Consider the following 13,928-nt stretch of genomic DNA (forward strand, 5'->3'; position numbering starts at 1 on the left):
TTTTCCTATTTACCCTAAGTTTCCTATTTCTTTTTCACATCTGTGACTGTGTTTATAAATACAACACAAACTATCTGAGAAATCAACAGACTTTCACCTCACCGAACAGAAGAAAAGAAAAAAACCAAAAAAACAACGAGAGAGAATTGAAGATCGGAGAGCGTTCGATCTATTGCTTCTCCTTTCTCTCTCTCTGAATCTCTCGTTTGGTGATAATTTTTTGAAGGATGAAGAAGATTCAGAGCAGAATTAGGGTTTACGATTGATTTTCGATTGTATAATCATCTTCTTCTCCATCATCGCTCCCCCCCCCCCCCCCCCCCGGCCTCTGGATTCCTACTTGTGAGTTCTTCTTCTAGGGTTTTGGTCTCTCTCTCTCTCTCTCTCAATCCAATTGCATCGCTCTGTTATTCTTCTTCTTCTTCTTCTTCTTCTTCTTCTTCTTCTTCTTCTTCTTCTTCTTCTTCTTCTTCTTCTTCTTCTTCTTCTTCTTCTTCTTCTTCTTAACGCGTCTCTGATGTTATTTTCTTCTTCTGTCTCTCGCAGGTGCTTTTTGGAAGCGTGGCTTTCGACTCTGAAATCGCAACTTCTTCTAGGGTTTGATCTCTATACATTGATTTCTACATTCTAGGGTTTTTTTTTTCTTCACTCGAATTTCTTTTAGTTCCTATTATTGTTAATCCAGATTGATTGATTGTGGATAACCCAAACAGAGAAAAGTGAAGAGTGAAGAGCGAAGAAGATTCAGAGCAGAATTAGGGTTTCCGATTGATTACCCAAACAACAACAACAACGACATCTTCAATTGTATAATTCATCTTCTTCCCCATCCATCATCGTGTAAGTTATTATTCCGAGATTTTCTCTTTATCTTCTCTTATCTTATCTTTATCGTTGCTGAGTATCTTCTCTTGTCTTCTTCTTCTAATTCTCGTATGTGCAGATCGGGGTGAGATGGTTTGATGAGTGAATGATGTTTCAGAACTTGGGGGATTTATGGTTTGTCTTCTGGTTTTCTCTTTTTTTTTTTTTATTTAAGTTGTTGTTTGTTCAATTCACACTTGCAAATTAACTATGTATCTGGTTTTTTTCTAATTCTGTATATGTGCAGGTCAGTGATGGATTGAAGAATGAAGAAGAAGAAGACTCGAAACTGCTTAAGGTTTGTTTCATGATGATCCGAACAACAACAACAACAACAATGGTAAAAAAATCCTCTTCTTATAAGTACAATTTCATGTTAGATTTTGTTTTTTCATTGATAAAACATACATCACCTTCTCTTCTCAACAGGATCGTTGATGAATTAGCAAGATATGGTGCCAAGTGATGATCGGAGGAGGAGGAGCAAGCTGTTTCTTTCCATGGTGATTGCACTGTAAGTTAACTCTCTTCTTCTCTCTTGCTTCTTCTCACTTGGATTTTTGAGTTTTACTAACCACTATACAGAGACATATTCAGTGATCCTAATGAAAGTTACTGAACGTGGCCTCGCATCTTCTGCTTCATGCCAAAGTTTTGCTGCAACTTTTTGGTTTCTACTCCTTAGTCTTGTTTTTGTCTGTTTGATATGGAATCCATTTTTTTCAGGAGATCATATGCGGGGATAGCTGGTGATGTGTGATTTGCTGAGGTCACTCAAGACGTACGTTTGTGCTTCTCTTCCTTGTCCACTTCAAATTCTCCCCATCCATAAGTTGTGAGTCTAATTCTTCATCCCCTTTTAAGTTTATTCTTCGTTTCACACACCATAGAGAAACTAACTGATATCTTCTTCTTTTTGTGGAATGGTTTTTGTTGTTTCTTCTTCCTTCTCTCTAGGTGATGCATTCTTACACAACGATGGTCCAATCCTGTTCTGGAGATTGGATTGGGGTTTGTTTCAGGAGTCTAGATACGACGACGACGACGGTATCTATGATATTGTTAATCTTCTGGAGAGTGTTGGGGTGAGATTTGCTTCTCCACTTTTTTCTAATTTCATTAAATCTCTTTTGTTATGTTTTGCTTACTAACGAGTTTGGTCTAATTTTAGGATGATCGGGGGAGGACGTTGTTTGTTTCCATGGCGTTTCTTCTGATTTGACCGAGCAAGTAAATGTATAACAATTTTAGGGTTTATTTAGGGGTTTTCACTTTGTCTTTTTCTATTGGAATTACAAATTAGCATTTAATGGTTCTTCTTATTCTCTATTTGCAGATCGCCGAGATGCTTTCAAGAATCATAACTGAATTTTATTGGATTGAGGTGTTTGACCAAGTACAGGTTAAGAACCACCCATGGCCTAACGTTGATGCTCATAGCTGAGTGCTGCTGAACTATTATCATCCAACCGAAAGCAAGGTAAAAACCGCATCGTATATCACTTGAGTGTGACTAATCTTGGTTATAATTAATAGAATGACCTTTTTTTCAGATATATATACTACACCATGCCTTTTGGTAGTCTCAAGGAGTCTCGTCATCTGCTCAAAGGTACATACACATACATACTTTCGCGCTTTGACAATTCTCGTTGAACAAACCCAAACTCATCTTTTTGATGCTGTTTTCTCTTTCTCGTTTCAGCTGATATAGGACCGGGCTCTTGGACTCCCACTAGTGCGGCCAAAGAGTGTAAACATGGTGAGGTTACATGTCCTCCAAAAGGTGAAACTATGCAACTTCGTGGGGCTCTTAAGCTCCTCTCTAAACCACCAGAGGTTTGCGTTTTTTCTTTTCTTTATAATCGTCTTTACATATAATGTGGTCTTCATTCCTCACTTCACCATCGTTTTTTGTTGGTTGATTCAAACTTGATAGCTAACAATGGTGTTCATCTAATCATATATGTGCAGATCAGAGATGGTTTGAACTTTGAAGGATGAAAAAGACTCTGACGGCTTAAGGTTTCATTCAATCATTAACGCAATCCATACAGAGACATCTTCAGTGATCATAATGGAAGTCCTAAGACACTCAGAGTTCCGAGGTTTGTGTTTCTTGCTCTTAGAAGAAGTTGGTATTCATAATATTTGGTCTAACATCACTTCACTTCGTCTGATTCTTGGGTACCTCTTTTTTTTTTTGCAGGTACTGTACGTGGGCTCCCATCATCTGCTCCATTTCAAGATTTGAAGGTCTGATTGACAACTAATTTCAAGATTTGAAGGTCTGATTGACAACTAATGTTTTGCTGCAGCATTTTGATTTCTACTATAACAATGTAAGTGTCTTTTGTTTTCTATTTTAGCTCTACCACTCTTATGTTCAAAATTGTTGTTCCATCGTTCTTTGATGAATGCAACGACCAAACTGATATCGGTAATTACAAAGGATCTGGATTGGGATTAAGCCTTATGTTCATGAGTCTTCACGTTCTTAGTTTTGAAGCTGCTATTTTTAAGTCTATTGCTTCTCTATATCAGGTAGAGATCTACACGATGGAATGGAAGTCATTTTCCAGGTAAGCTCATCTTTATATTATATAGTCTTAACACTTATAGTTGTACAATCTTGGTTTGACCTTTCTACTTTAATTGATTTTCCAAATTGTAAGATTTTACAATCTTGGTCTTGAAGTCATCGGCGCCGTGGAGTCCGGTAAGAGTGAAACCCAACCCCGACTCTGACAGCAATACGTTCTTCGTCCCTGCTAACAGTGGAGAGTAAGACCTAGATCCGTTTCTCCCTTGTGTGTTGTTGTTTCGTATGTGAATGCTTGGTTTCTAACGGTCTTCTTTGCATTTTTTCTCTCAGGTAATCAGGTTGGTGAGAACCCAACTGCGTCTGGCTAGGGAGGTTTTTTGGAATTAGTACTCCTGAACAGTTTTGTCATAATGTTGTCAAAGAATCACAACAACAAGCAGCAATATGGACTGGGTAAGTTTCCACTCATGAGACGTGCTTGTATATATCTGGTTACTTCTTTTTTTATCTTTTTTTCGCGCTAACTTTGGCATGCATGTTTTTCTGTTGCATTAGCCTCAAGGATTGTCAAATTTGCTCAGATACTACCCGAGAAAGGCTTCAGTGGACATTATGATGACTTGCTAAAGCGCAAGACCATTTATGGTTTCAGGTATGGAGATGCACGTTTGTTATTTGTTCGTTACTTAGTTTTTCCCTGTTCACTCTCTTTCTTGCTTTTTTTCACTTGGATTTTCAGTTTTTTACTAACTAATACTAACCAGCATACACATACATCTTCAGTGATCCTAATGGAAGCTATAAGAAGTCACTTTGATCCTGAGGTTTGTGTTACTTGCTCTTAGATGAAGTTGGTATTTGATAATATTTGGTCTCACTTCACTTCTTCTAATTCTTGGATGCCTCTTTTTTTCTTTTTGCAGTTACTATACGTGGGCTCCCATCGTCTGCTCCATGGCAACATTTGAAGGTCTGATTGACAACTAATGTCTTGCTGCAACATTTTGGTTTCTACTCCCTTGTCTTGTTTTGTTTTTTATCTTTTTGATATGAAATCCATTTTTTTGCAGGATCATATGCGGAGAGCTGGTTATGTCTTCTTTATCTACCGAGGTCACTCGAGACAGCTTCTGAGTCTTCCTCCTCCTTGTCCACTTCAAATTCTCCCCATCCATAAGTTGTGAGTCTAATTCTGCCCCTTTAAAGTTTATTCTTCGTTACACACACAATAGAGAAACTAACTGATCTTTTTTTCTTATGGTTTTTTGCTGTTGCTTCTTCCTTCTCTAGATGTTGCAGTCTTACACAACTATGGTCAAATCCTATTCTGGAGATTGAATTGGCGTTTGTTTCAGGACTCAAGAGAGACGACCACAAATCTATGATACTGTTATCTTCTGGAGAGTGTTGGGGTGAGATTTGTTTCTCCACTTTTTTAAATTACTTTAAATCTCTCTTGTTTATGTTTGCTTAGTAACGAGTTTTTCTACTTTTAGGTTTTAACAAGAGGAGCCAAGAATCAGTATACCTGTTGCTGGTCAGAGATGGACTGAATAATGAAGAAGATGACTCGTACTGCTTAATAACTCTGTTCTTCTCTCTTTCTTGCTTCTTTTGATTTTACTGGCTCACAGAATAATTCAACTCGATAGGTCCGCAAGCTTTATGAAGTGTTTGGTGCCTCCTATTCAAACTGAGCCTGGGAAAGGGTACTATTTACGTTATTATTCTTGTGCTACCAGATTTCTGATTTTTCTTTGGTTTTATGAATCTTGTAATTGTTACAGGTCAAGAACCACCTGTGGCCTAACTATGATGCTCATTGCGGAGTGCTGCTGAACTATTATCGTCTTACCGGAAGCAAGGTACCAAATCGCATCGCTATCACTTAACCCTGGGCCTTGTTTTGCTGAATCTTGGTTATAATTAATTGACTGAACTTTGTTTCAAATACAGATACTACACTGCTTTTGGCTGTCTCAAGGAGTGTCTTCATCTGCTCACAGGTACATACATACACAGACGCGCTATTGACAATTCTTGTTGAATAAACCCACACTCATCTTTGTGATTTTCTTGTTTCAGCTGATATAGGACCGGGCTCTTCGACTGCCACTAGAGCGGCCAAAGAGTGTAAACATGGAGAGGTTACATGTCCTCCAAAAGGTGAAACTTTGCAACTTCGTGGGGCTCTTAAGCCCCTCTCTAAACCACCGAGGTTTTTTTTTTTTTTAATACATTTTCTCATATAATTTGGTCTCATTCCTCACTTCACCATCGTTGTTACTTGTTAGCAATATATTGAAAATCCTGGATTGGTTCTAACTCCTTTTATCTTGTGTTTTAGGATTTTCCGGTTCCTTGGTGTGGGTTTTATGGGTCTTTGGCAACTTCTCGTCCAAAGCGTGGTGATCACAGGTGGTGGTTATGCAGCTTTTGCTTTTTTTCCAGGCTGGTAACGTTTTCCCCCTTTAATATTTATTTGGTCATACTTTCTTTTAAACTAGCTCACAAATTATGGTCCTCAAGCTTTGTGAAGTGGTTGGTGCCTCCTAGTCTAAGTGAGCCTGAAAGGTACTATTTACATTATCATTCATGTGCTACCACATTTCTGTTTTTCTGTGCTTTTATGAATCTTGTAATCGCTGTTACAGTTCAAGAACACCGGTGGCCTAACGTTGATGCTCATAGCGGAGTGCTGCTGAACTATTATCGTCTTTACCGAAAGCAAGGTACAAAATCGCATCTCTATCACTTATGTGTGATTCGTTTGAGATCAAAAGATAAAGGGAGTTATCTGTTAACAGTGTAGAGTAAGACCTAGATCCGTTTCTGTGTCTAGTAACAGATACCAGCCTGTTAGCAGATAACTCCCTTTATCTTTTGATCTCAAACGAATCACACATAAGTGATAGAGATGCGATTACAATCAGCCTCATTAAATTTCATTCTATGATATTGTGGTGGGTGATGTCATACCTCTCAACATTGGCAATCAGGTGGCTGATCTGTTTTCTCCAAGTATCATTTTGTTTTTGTTCATAACACCATGTGTCTAATCGAAATTAAATTTATTTTTAGGTTCCTGCACACTGAGTGCTACCTTGATGAGTCTAGCATGACTGGAGAAAGCAAAGTCGTGTGTTTTCTTCTTTCCTATCATAGTGAAATTGTTGACTTTAGTTGCATGCAACAGCAACTATCACTTCGTTACTTGTTGAAGTTGGCTGGGGAATCAAGGTTTTAATATTTGAGTTTTGTTTTCAAATTCCAACACAGTTTTACACCTATGAGTGGAGGAACGGATTCGTATGTTTTCTCTCCTTCAGCTGTGAATGAATTTGAGACAACCACATCATATGAGACTTCAAAATTTATATCAAATAACTCACTGCATGTCTGCATCATATTATTTATTGAGATCAAGTGATAGAAAATGACATAATAGATTCTGAAACACATTTGTTTTTTTTGGCAAAATAACATAATAGATTCTGAAACACATTTGTTTTTTTTGGCAAGGAAATTGATAAAACAAAAATTAATCCAATCTAAGCAGTGGAAGTGAAACTGAAGTTGGCGCAGTTAGTGCGACGGCCCAATAAGGTAGAACTAAACCCAAATCTGTTACTCGCCAAATCAAATTCAACCAAATTATCCTCCAGCTGGAAACCTCCGATCATAACAGAGGTTTTCGCGTTGACTCCTCCGTCAACGAAACCCAAACAGATGACGTCATCTCTGACACTCACCATGGAGTTGGCCCCGAAGATCCTCCACACGACGTCCTTGCTGTGAAGCACAAGCTGGATCTCCGGCACGGCGTATCCCACGCGCGTGACGCCGACGTTCTTAGTGCTGAAACACGCGCCGAACGGTTTAACAGACGCAACTCTGGTGATGTTCCTCGCCGCTGCTTGTCTAACGAACTCCGACGTGAAAGAATTATAGATGGATGACTCCATCACCGTGTAAGGATTCACGGAGCTGATCTTGGTTCCTCCGAATCCAGTGCTCCTGTTAATCTTCAAAAGCTTTGAACTGATCGGAACTTTTTTATCGACGATCTTAATCGCCGTCACGCCGATGAAATACTCCGAGGATTTCTCACCTTGTGAATACGCAGAAGCAGAGCTCACCGGATTGGTGAGAAGCGGCGTCGTTTGGAGCCTCGAGATCTGGATTCCGGGGAGGAAAACGTAAGGTCCGTTGCCGAAGAAGGCGACTCCTTTGCCGGAAGTTAGACAAACGGCGAACTTGCGGTTGAAGCTAAACGCGGCGGCGAACTGAGACGGTAAGCCGATGTTGTGACGTCCCATTCCGGCCATACCAACGGCTCCTTTAGCGAGGCCTTTAAGAAGAGACGTTGATCCGCAACCGAAGATAAGATTGGGGATTTTAACGAACGGGCCCGGATTGGATCCGTTAGTGGACTGGATCGAGACGACGTCTATAGCGAATTCGCCGGAAGCAGCCCATCCGCTGACGGAGTTATCAGGAATAGCGCCGCAAGTGTTGTTACTACAGCCAGGACTGGGAGGGGAGAAGCATGTGCCGCAGCTGGTGGAGCCTGCGCGTGAGCAGACGGCGGAGTGGCAGCGAGGGGAGCGGTAAGTGGTGGAGACGTAGCCTTTATCACAGTCGACCCAGAGTTCACGACCACCGAGGTCGAAGACGAGGGAAGCGGGGACGAGAGGTGTGCGTTGGTTGATGACGGTTTTGTATTGGAGGGTAGAACGGTCTTTTGTCACTGGGAGAATGAGAGCTTTAGGTCGGAATGATGATGATGTTTTAGCAGCAGATGATGATGAGAGTGAGAAGAGGAATAGAACAATGACGGAGAAGAAGGTGGTCGGAGAGGACGCCATTGTTAAGTTAATAGATGATGAAGAAGAGGATTGGTGTGTGAGTCTGTATTTATAGGATTGGTGTGTGAGGATAATGGTGTGACGTTTTTGACTTGTTTAATGATACTATATATATTTATGGATCTGAAAATGACGTTTTTCATCTTTTCCCTTTCTTATTTTGGGTTATTAGTAGTAGTAGACAAAAGAATAGTTTGCATGTGTTCTTACACTTTTGGTCGATCAGTCTTTGTTTACTCTGCTTAATTAAATGAGTTGATTTTTTTTTTTTCCTTACTTAATGGGTTTTTGTTTTATTTATGTGATTAAAGAAGACTAGTTAGTGAACTAATTAAAGAAGGAATCGTACGTGATTAATAATATATAGAGACAATTACCACTCTTTTTCGAGAAGATAAATGCCATGCCAGGCGGAGAGTACACTGTATATTATGTAAAATCACATGGAGTGGTCCTTATTTTCCTTTTTTTTTGCATCCAAAAAATAAAGTAACGATTTAAATGTTTAGTATATTTAAAATATGCATGAAAGCTCAAAACATTAATAGAAATCTACTAAAAACAGTGGGTATATTATACTATATTTAGAATGACCGATCATACATAGGGTGTGAATAGTTGCAGCGGTTGGGGTGGACAAATCCGTCTGTGGACTGGACCGCTTTTTATATACCATTCAGCAAATGTAGTCCGTAGTGCTGCAGTCCAAATAAAGCACAGACAAGACTGCAGCGGACCAACTGCGGACCGCTTTTGCATACAAATAGAGTTGGTCCGCAGCAGTATATAGTCCGCCTTAAAAATGGAGTGGTCCAGACTGCAGATGGATTTGGCCACACTGACTGCAATTACCATTTACACCCATAATAGTAATAATAAATACATAAAATGTTGTGCACATTAGGCATGGGATCCAGTTTATTTTAAACATGGGAAAAGACGTGAAATTGTTTATCGGAATCATTTGTTTATGTTTCAAGTTGCTCATATATGTCGAATCTATATTTATTTAAAATAGATTCTAAATGCAACCCAACCATTAACTAATACTACTATAGAGTAGAGTATAACTTTCCCCCAAAAGCTTTTGGATGAACATATTCCTTATAAGAATAGTTAACAAGTAAAGAGATTAGTACTAATACACCATGAATCGAAATCGAAGCATTAACGACTATCAAGCCTTGGAAGAATTTGTCTTTTATTTAACAGTAAAACAAATCAACATCCGTTTTGGTTGGTAAAAGATATCTATGTAAACGTTTTTAAGATAAGCAAAGCTGCAAGCGTCTCAGCTACCCCCCCCCCCCCCCCCCCCTAGATCAGATACATTACTAGAAAACAAGTTGCGGGGGGTTGTTGTTCTTCACTTCTTCTTGACAACTTTTGGAATAAACAAGGTAATTTTACAACGGGCGTCGTCAATTCAATATGTAGTGAAAGCCCATCTACATACGAGAAAGACCCATGGTAAAAAGCCCATGATGATCTAATTTCGGCGATATAGAGAAAATCTGCATTTGTTTTTTTTTATGATACAAAAAAAAACCTCAACCTAGAGAATCGTTTGCGTTTTAAGAACTCTAATTAATATAACTTCATTCAAAAACCTCTTTGATCACTGTGGCATTGAGTCAGGAGTCAACGAAGCCTAAACAGATGACGTCATCACTAACAAAACCTAATAGTTTCCTTTTTTTTTTAAGTTTGACTGATTTTTTTTTTCATTTGGTTTTATATTATAACTAAACATTCTGTTGAATATAAAAAGGTGAAAACATAGAAATCACCTAAACTAAGTCCAAATAAGAGAAACATAAGATGATAAATTACATATTTAGACTTAAGCCGACAGATAACACAACTTCGAAAACTAGAATGTAAAAATAGAAACAAAAGCCAAAACCTAAAGTAAAAGTTTACAAAAGGATTGAGAGAAGGATCAAAACTCTAAAACTGCTCTATTAAAACTGACTTAAATCCACTAAGTTTTCTCAAAGAACGTGTAAGAGTCTGAGAGTACGTAGAAGACTCGAAGTACTAAGATAGTACCCAGAAGACCTGTAAGCCACTGACTGATTTTCTATATATATATATATATATTTTTTTTTTTTTAAGAAAACAACATATTACTGTCTGATGATACAAAAGTAAAATTTCCTTTTTGTTCTTATAACGTCTATATTCTTAATTTCCTTTGTTTTTTAGGGGAACACAACAAGAAGAACAAACAATGCAACATAAAACCCCATCTCCGTCCGTTGTTTATAAAAATCATCCCATCTCTCTCTCTCTCTCAGAAGAAATCAGTACTCTCCTTCTCTCTCTCTCTCGAACAAAAACAAAAAAACAAAAACAATGAGAAGAATGAAAGAACAGAATTAGGGTTTATGATTCGATGACCCAAACAACTAATTAAACAACGATGTCAATGGTAAGTACAGGTTTGAAAATTCTAGGGTTTTCACTTAGGGGTTTCGTTTACTTGGGCTCTCTCTCTCTCTCTATTAGATTTTACAAATTTAGCATTCTTCTTCTTCTTCTTCTTCTTCTTCTTCTTCTTCTTCTTCTTATTCTCTCTTTTGCAGGTCGCGGAGATGCTTCCAAGAATCAACAACTGATTCATTCTATAGTGTGATTGATAGGTGTTTAATTGACTCATTCAGTAGAATACGTCAACACAAGTGAGTTTTTTTTTTCTTCTTCGTATTCTGATTTCAATCCCAATTTTGTAGCAATTTGATTTTCAGTTCCTGTTGCAGGAGGAGAACACTTTTCACCGTCTCCAATGTCTGTCAACGAGAATGCTCATTAAATTAAGTCACGAATTCGGATTTTGATCTATGTATTTGGTTTTTGTTTCGTCTTCTTGCTCCTTATGCTTCAATTTTCCATACTTCCAAGGATGATGAGGATGGTGGTGACCCAAGAGTGTCTTCTCTTTCTTTTGGGGTGAGACTTGTTTCTCTTCACTTTATTTTCTTTAAATCTCTCTTTGTTGTTGTTGTTGTTGTTATGTTTGCTTAGTAACGAGTTTTGTCTAATTTTAGGTTTTTAACAAGAAGAGCCAAGAATCAGTATACCTGGAAGGTTTTTTCTTCGTTTGCTCTGTATTCTGATTTCAATCCCTAATTTTGTAGCAATTTTGATTTCGGTATTCTCTCACAGGAAGTGTTCCTGTTGCAGGAGGAGGAGGAGGGGGTTAGGGTTAAGGACCCTTTCCACCATCCCCTTGTCAATGAGATTGTTTAAGTAAGTAAGTGAATATTATTAATTTGGTTTATCTAGTTTGTTTGTCTTCATGCTCCTCCTAATGGTTTTCTCATTTAAATTTCAGACTTGAAAATTGATTATGGTTTCTTCTAATTCTATATGTGGAGGTCAGAGAGATGGATTGAAGAATGAACGAGAAGAATGATGACCCGAACAGCATCAACATCAATCAATGGTAATCCCCTTCTTTGTAAGTTCAATTCCTGTTAAGTTTTGTTTTTCATTGATTAAAAAACGTACATCACTGTCTCTTCTCATGATCGTTATCCGAGGAGGAGGAGGACTTGATTTCAGGACCAAGTACAAGCTTAAAAGTTACTGGGTTTTTCTTAAAAAAACTTTTCACTTTTGCTCTTTATATATAACTACAATTTAACGATAGTTCTTTTGCTAATTCCATGTGCAGATCGGTGGAGATGGTTTGAAGAATGAATGACGTTTCAGACCTTGGGGATCTAGAGTTTATTTTCTGGTTTTCTCATTAAGGTTGTTGTTTGATTCAAACTTGAAAGCTAACGTTGGTTTTCATCTAATTATATATATGTGCAGATCAGAGATAGTATGAAGGATGAAGAAGACTCTGACGGCTTAAGGTTTTATTTCAATCATCAACACAATCCATACAAAGAAAGTCGTCTTCAGTGATCCTAATGGAAGTTATAGGATACGCTGAATTCTGAGGTTTGTGTTCCTTGCTCTTAGAACAAGTTGATATTGATAAAATTTGGTTCACTTCACTTCTTCTGATTCTTGGATGGCTTTTTTGCAGTTATTGTACTTGGGCTCCCATCAGCTGCTTCATGGCAAGATGTGAAGGTCTGATTGACAAATACTGTTTTGCTGCAACTTTTTGATTTCTACTCCCTAGTCTTGTTTTTGTCTTTTTGATAGAAAATCCATTTCTTTCAGGATCAAATGCGGAAAGCTGGTGATGTGTGCTTTGCTGAGGTCACTCGAGACTGTGATTGTAAGTTAATTTTCACTTAATCATGCATACTTTCTTAGCAATATATGTGCTTTGCGGAAAGCTGGTGATGTGTGCTTTGCGGAATTTCTCTTTAGAGCTGTTCGTGCAAATCTCCTCAACGCTACCACCGGTAACAACGTACCCAGTACCGAGATCCTTCCCGAATCAGCCACCAGCCTCACCCGGCTTGTGTTGGAAGATTTAGAGTAGGAGACAAAGTATTCTGACTTCATTTGTTGGAATTTCCACCACACTATGAGTAGTTTTGAATTTATATCATCAGCTTTGCTGTAAGAATCTCTTGTTGGAGCAGTTCTTTCTTCACTTATTGACTGATCATTGCGTTTTGGTTTTCTTATACAATAAACCTTAATTTCTTATGTTGATGATGGTTACATTTGTACAATGTGGTGTGATTCTTTTACTAGTATCTTGCCAACTCTATAATTTAGGTTGCCTGTTTCCACTCTTATGTTGCATGTCGTCTCAAACTTAGGTTTTAAGTAGCTTCTTTAGGTGGCATGAGTTTAGCTCTTGAAACACTATCTGTTTTTCTCTGTATACGTCTCAACTGTCAATAGAACATTTTGTACGAAGTCTCATTGGCTATAAAACATCAGCCCGCGATAACTTCATACACTTTCTTTCTTTCCATGATACTTAGCTTCTTAACTAGTTTGTTCAATCGTAGTGAGCTTACTAACAAGTAGGATTTTTTTTCGGACTTTGAAAACTGGTCATTGATGGTTGATGTTGTGTAATTGTGTCTTGTATTGATTCTATTCTTCTATGCATGGCTTTTTAAGACACTCGATTGTAACGTAATTATCCCTGGTTGATGGGTTTTCTCTTTGATTATATGACTCATTGCAGATGTAGATGTTAGTATGAATACTCAGCTCAAGGCCGTGAAACTAACTCTGAAAGGGAAAAACCCCCGGTTACATTAAGTGTTATGGGAAATAACATTCGGTATTATGTTCTTCCGGACGGACACTTTAAATCTCGAGACTTTGTTGGTTGAAGACACACCAAGAATCAAGCCTAAAAAACCAACTGCTGGTGGTAATAAAACACATTTCTTTCTCAGCTTCATCCTTTCTCAAACCATGATAAGTTTTAAGCATCTGTATTCTTCTGGTTTCTCGGGGTTGATTCTCACATTCATCTCTTTCCCTTATAAATGAATGGGTATCACAGGGATGTCGACAGGTCTAGGGCGGGGTCGTGGACGTGGATCCCAAGTTTTTTTAGTCCTTGTTATGACAATAGACTAATAGAGGATTGTGTGTTGTTTATGAGGCCAATCTCCTGAAGTATGAACCGAGCAAACAAAATTAAGATTTCAAACCGGGTTCAGATTTATAATACTAAACCGACTGGGAACATGTGCAAAAGTACAAACAATTTT

General features: G+C 38.2%; 1 protein-coding gene, 1 long non-coding RNA gene and 1 pseudogene across 42 annotated transcripts; 2 read left to right on the forward strand and 1 right to left on the reverse strand.

Moving 5' to 3' along the window:
* The first annotated feature begins 42 nt into the window (after positions 1-42).
* On the forward strand, positions 43-6,793 carry LOC147946466 (uncharacterized). Of its 27 annotated transcripts, none has more exons than XM_087507685.1 (32): positions 43-342; positions 547-597; positions 714-840; positions 944-999; positions 1,112-1,204; positions 1,294-1,378; positions 1,591-1,699; positions 1,822-1,949; positions 2,036-2,100; positions 2,201-2,344; positions 2,418-2,476; positions 2,570-2,703; positions 2,839-2,972; positions 3,074-3,206; positions 3,409-3,446; positions 3,540-3,648; positions 3,740-3,862; positions 3,965-4,061; positions 4,193-4,233; positions 4,333-4,379; positions 4,480-4,589; positions 4,700-4,821; positions 4,906-4,981; positions 5,062-5,118; positions 5,197-5,274; positions 5,366-5,415; positions 5,495-5,627; positions 5,757-5,864; positions 5,939-5,983; positions 6,064-6,141; positions 6,252-6,408; positions 6,491-6,793. In XM_087507685.1, exons 21-25 carry the CDS (start codon positions 4,486-4,488, stop codon positions 5,246-5,248), a joined length of 411 nt encoding a protein of 136 aa, XP_087363811.1. In that variant the 5' UTR covers positions 43-342; positions 547-597; positions 714-840; positions 944-999; positions 1,112-1,204; positions 1,294-1,378; positions 1,591-1,699; positions 1,822-1,949; positions 2,036-2,100; positions 2,201-2,344; positions 2,418-2,476; positions 2,570-2,703; positions 2,839-2,972; positions 3,074-3,206; positions 3,409-3,446; positions 3,540-3,648; positions 3,740-3,862; positions 3,965-4,061; positions 4,193-4,233; positions 4,333-4,379; positions 4,480-4,485; the 3' UTR covers positions 5,249-5,274; positions 5,366-5,415; positions 5,495-5,627; positions 5,757-5,864; positions 5,939-5,983; positions 6,064-6,141; positions 6,252-6,408; positions 6,491-6,793. The 27 variants fall into 27 exon arrangements, with proteins under 27 accessions (XP_087363811.1, XP_087363812.1, XP_087363824.1 ...); XM_087507686.1 differs by having other exon boundaries at positions 6,258-6,408; XM_087507698.1 differs by having other exon boundaries at positions 5,949-5,983; positions 6,217-6,408.
* On the reverse strand, positions 6,783-8,277 carry LOC104760478 (putative aspartic proteinase GIP2 pseudogene; annotated as a pseudogene). The gene has a single exon (XR_015594763.1). The product of XR_015594763.1 is annotated as a putative aspartic proteinase GIP2 pseudogene (transcript).
* A 2,232-nt stretch (positions 8,278-10,509) lies between these two features.
* LOC104760492 (uncharacterized) lies at positions 10,510-13,833 on the forward strand. 14 transcript variants are annotated; one of them, XR_015594767.1, is made up of 13 exons: positions 10,549-10,711; positions 10,866-10,961; positions 11,040-11,229; positions 11,328-11,367; positions 11,446-11,533; positions 11,615-11,725; positions 11,957-12,036; positions 12,100-12,231; positions 12,320-12,366; positions 12,460-12,517; positions 12,613-12,807; positions 13,391-13,582; positions 13,718-13,833. It is a non-coding gene; the product is annotated as an uncharacterized LOC104760492 (long non-coding RNA). The 14 variants fall into 14 exon arrangements; XR_015594770.1 differs by having other exon boundaries at positions 11,658-11,725; XR_015594764.1 differs by having other exon boundaries at positions 11,446-11,529.
* Positions 13,834-13,928: the final 95 nt, after the last annotated feature.

The sequence above is a fragment of the Camelina sativa genome, chromosome 3 (genome assembly GCF_030686135.1).
Source record: "Camelina sativa cultivar CO46 ecotype springtype chromosome 3, ASM3068613v1".
Lineage (NCBI taxonomy): Eukaryota > Viridiplantae > Streptophyta > Magnoliopsida > Brassicales > Brassicaceae > Camelina > Camelina sativa.

Excerpts from the sequence above, each read along its gene's own strand:
- LOC147946466 (XM_087507685.1), top strand. The coding sequence starts at position 4,486 with ATGCGGAGAGCTGGTTATGTCTTCTTTATCTACCGAGGTCACTCGAGA. Across the intron at positions 4,590-4,699 it reads ATTCTCCCCATCCATAAGTT|ATGTTGCAGTCTTACACAAC; the intron begins GTGAGTCTAATT and ends TTCCTTCTCTAG. Across the intron at positions 5,119-5,196 it reads CAAACTGAGCCTGGGAAAGG|GTCAAGAACCACCTGTGGCC; the intron begins GTACTATTTACG and ends TAATTGTTACAG.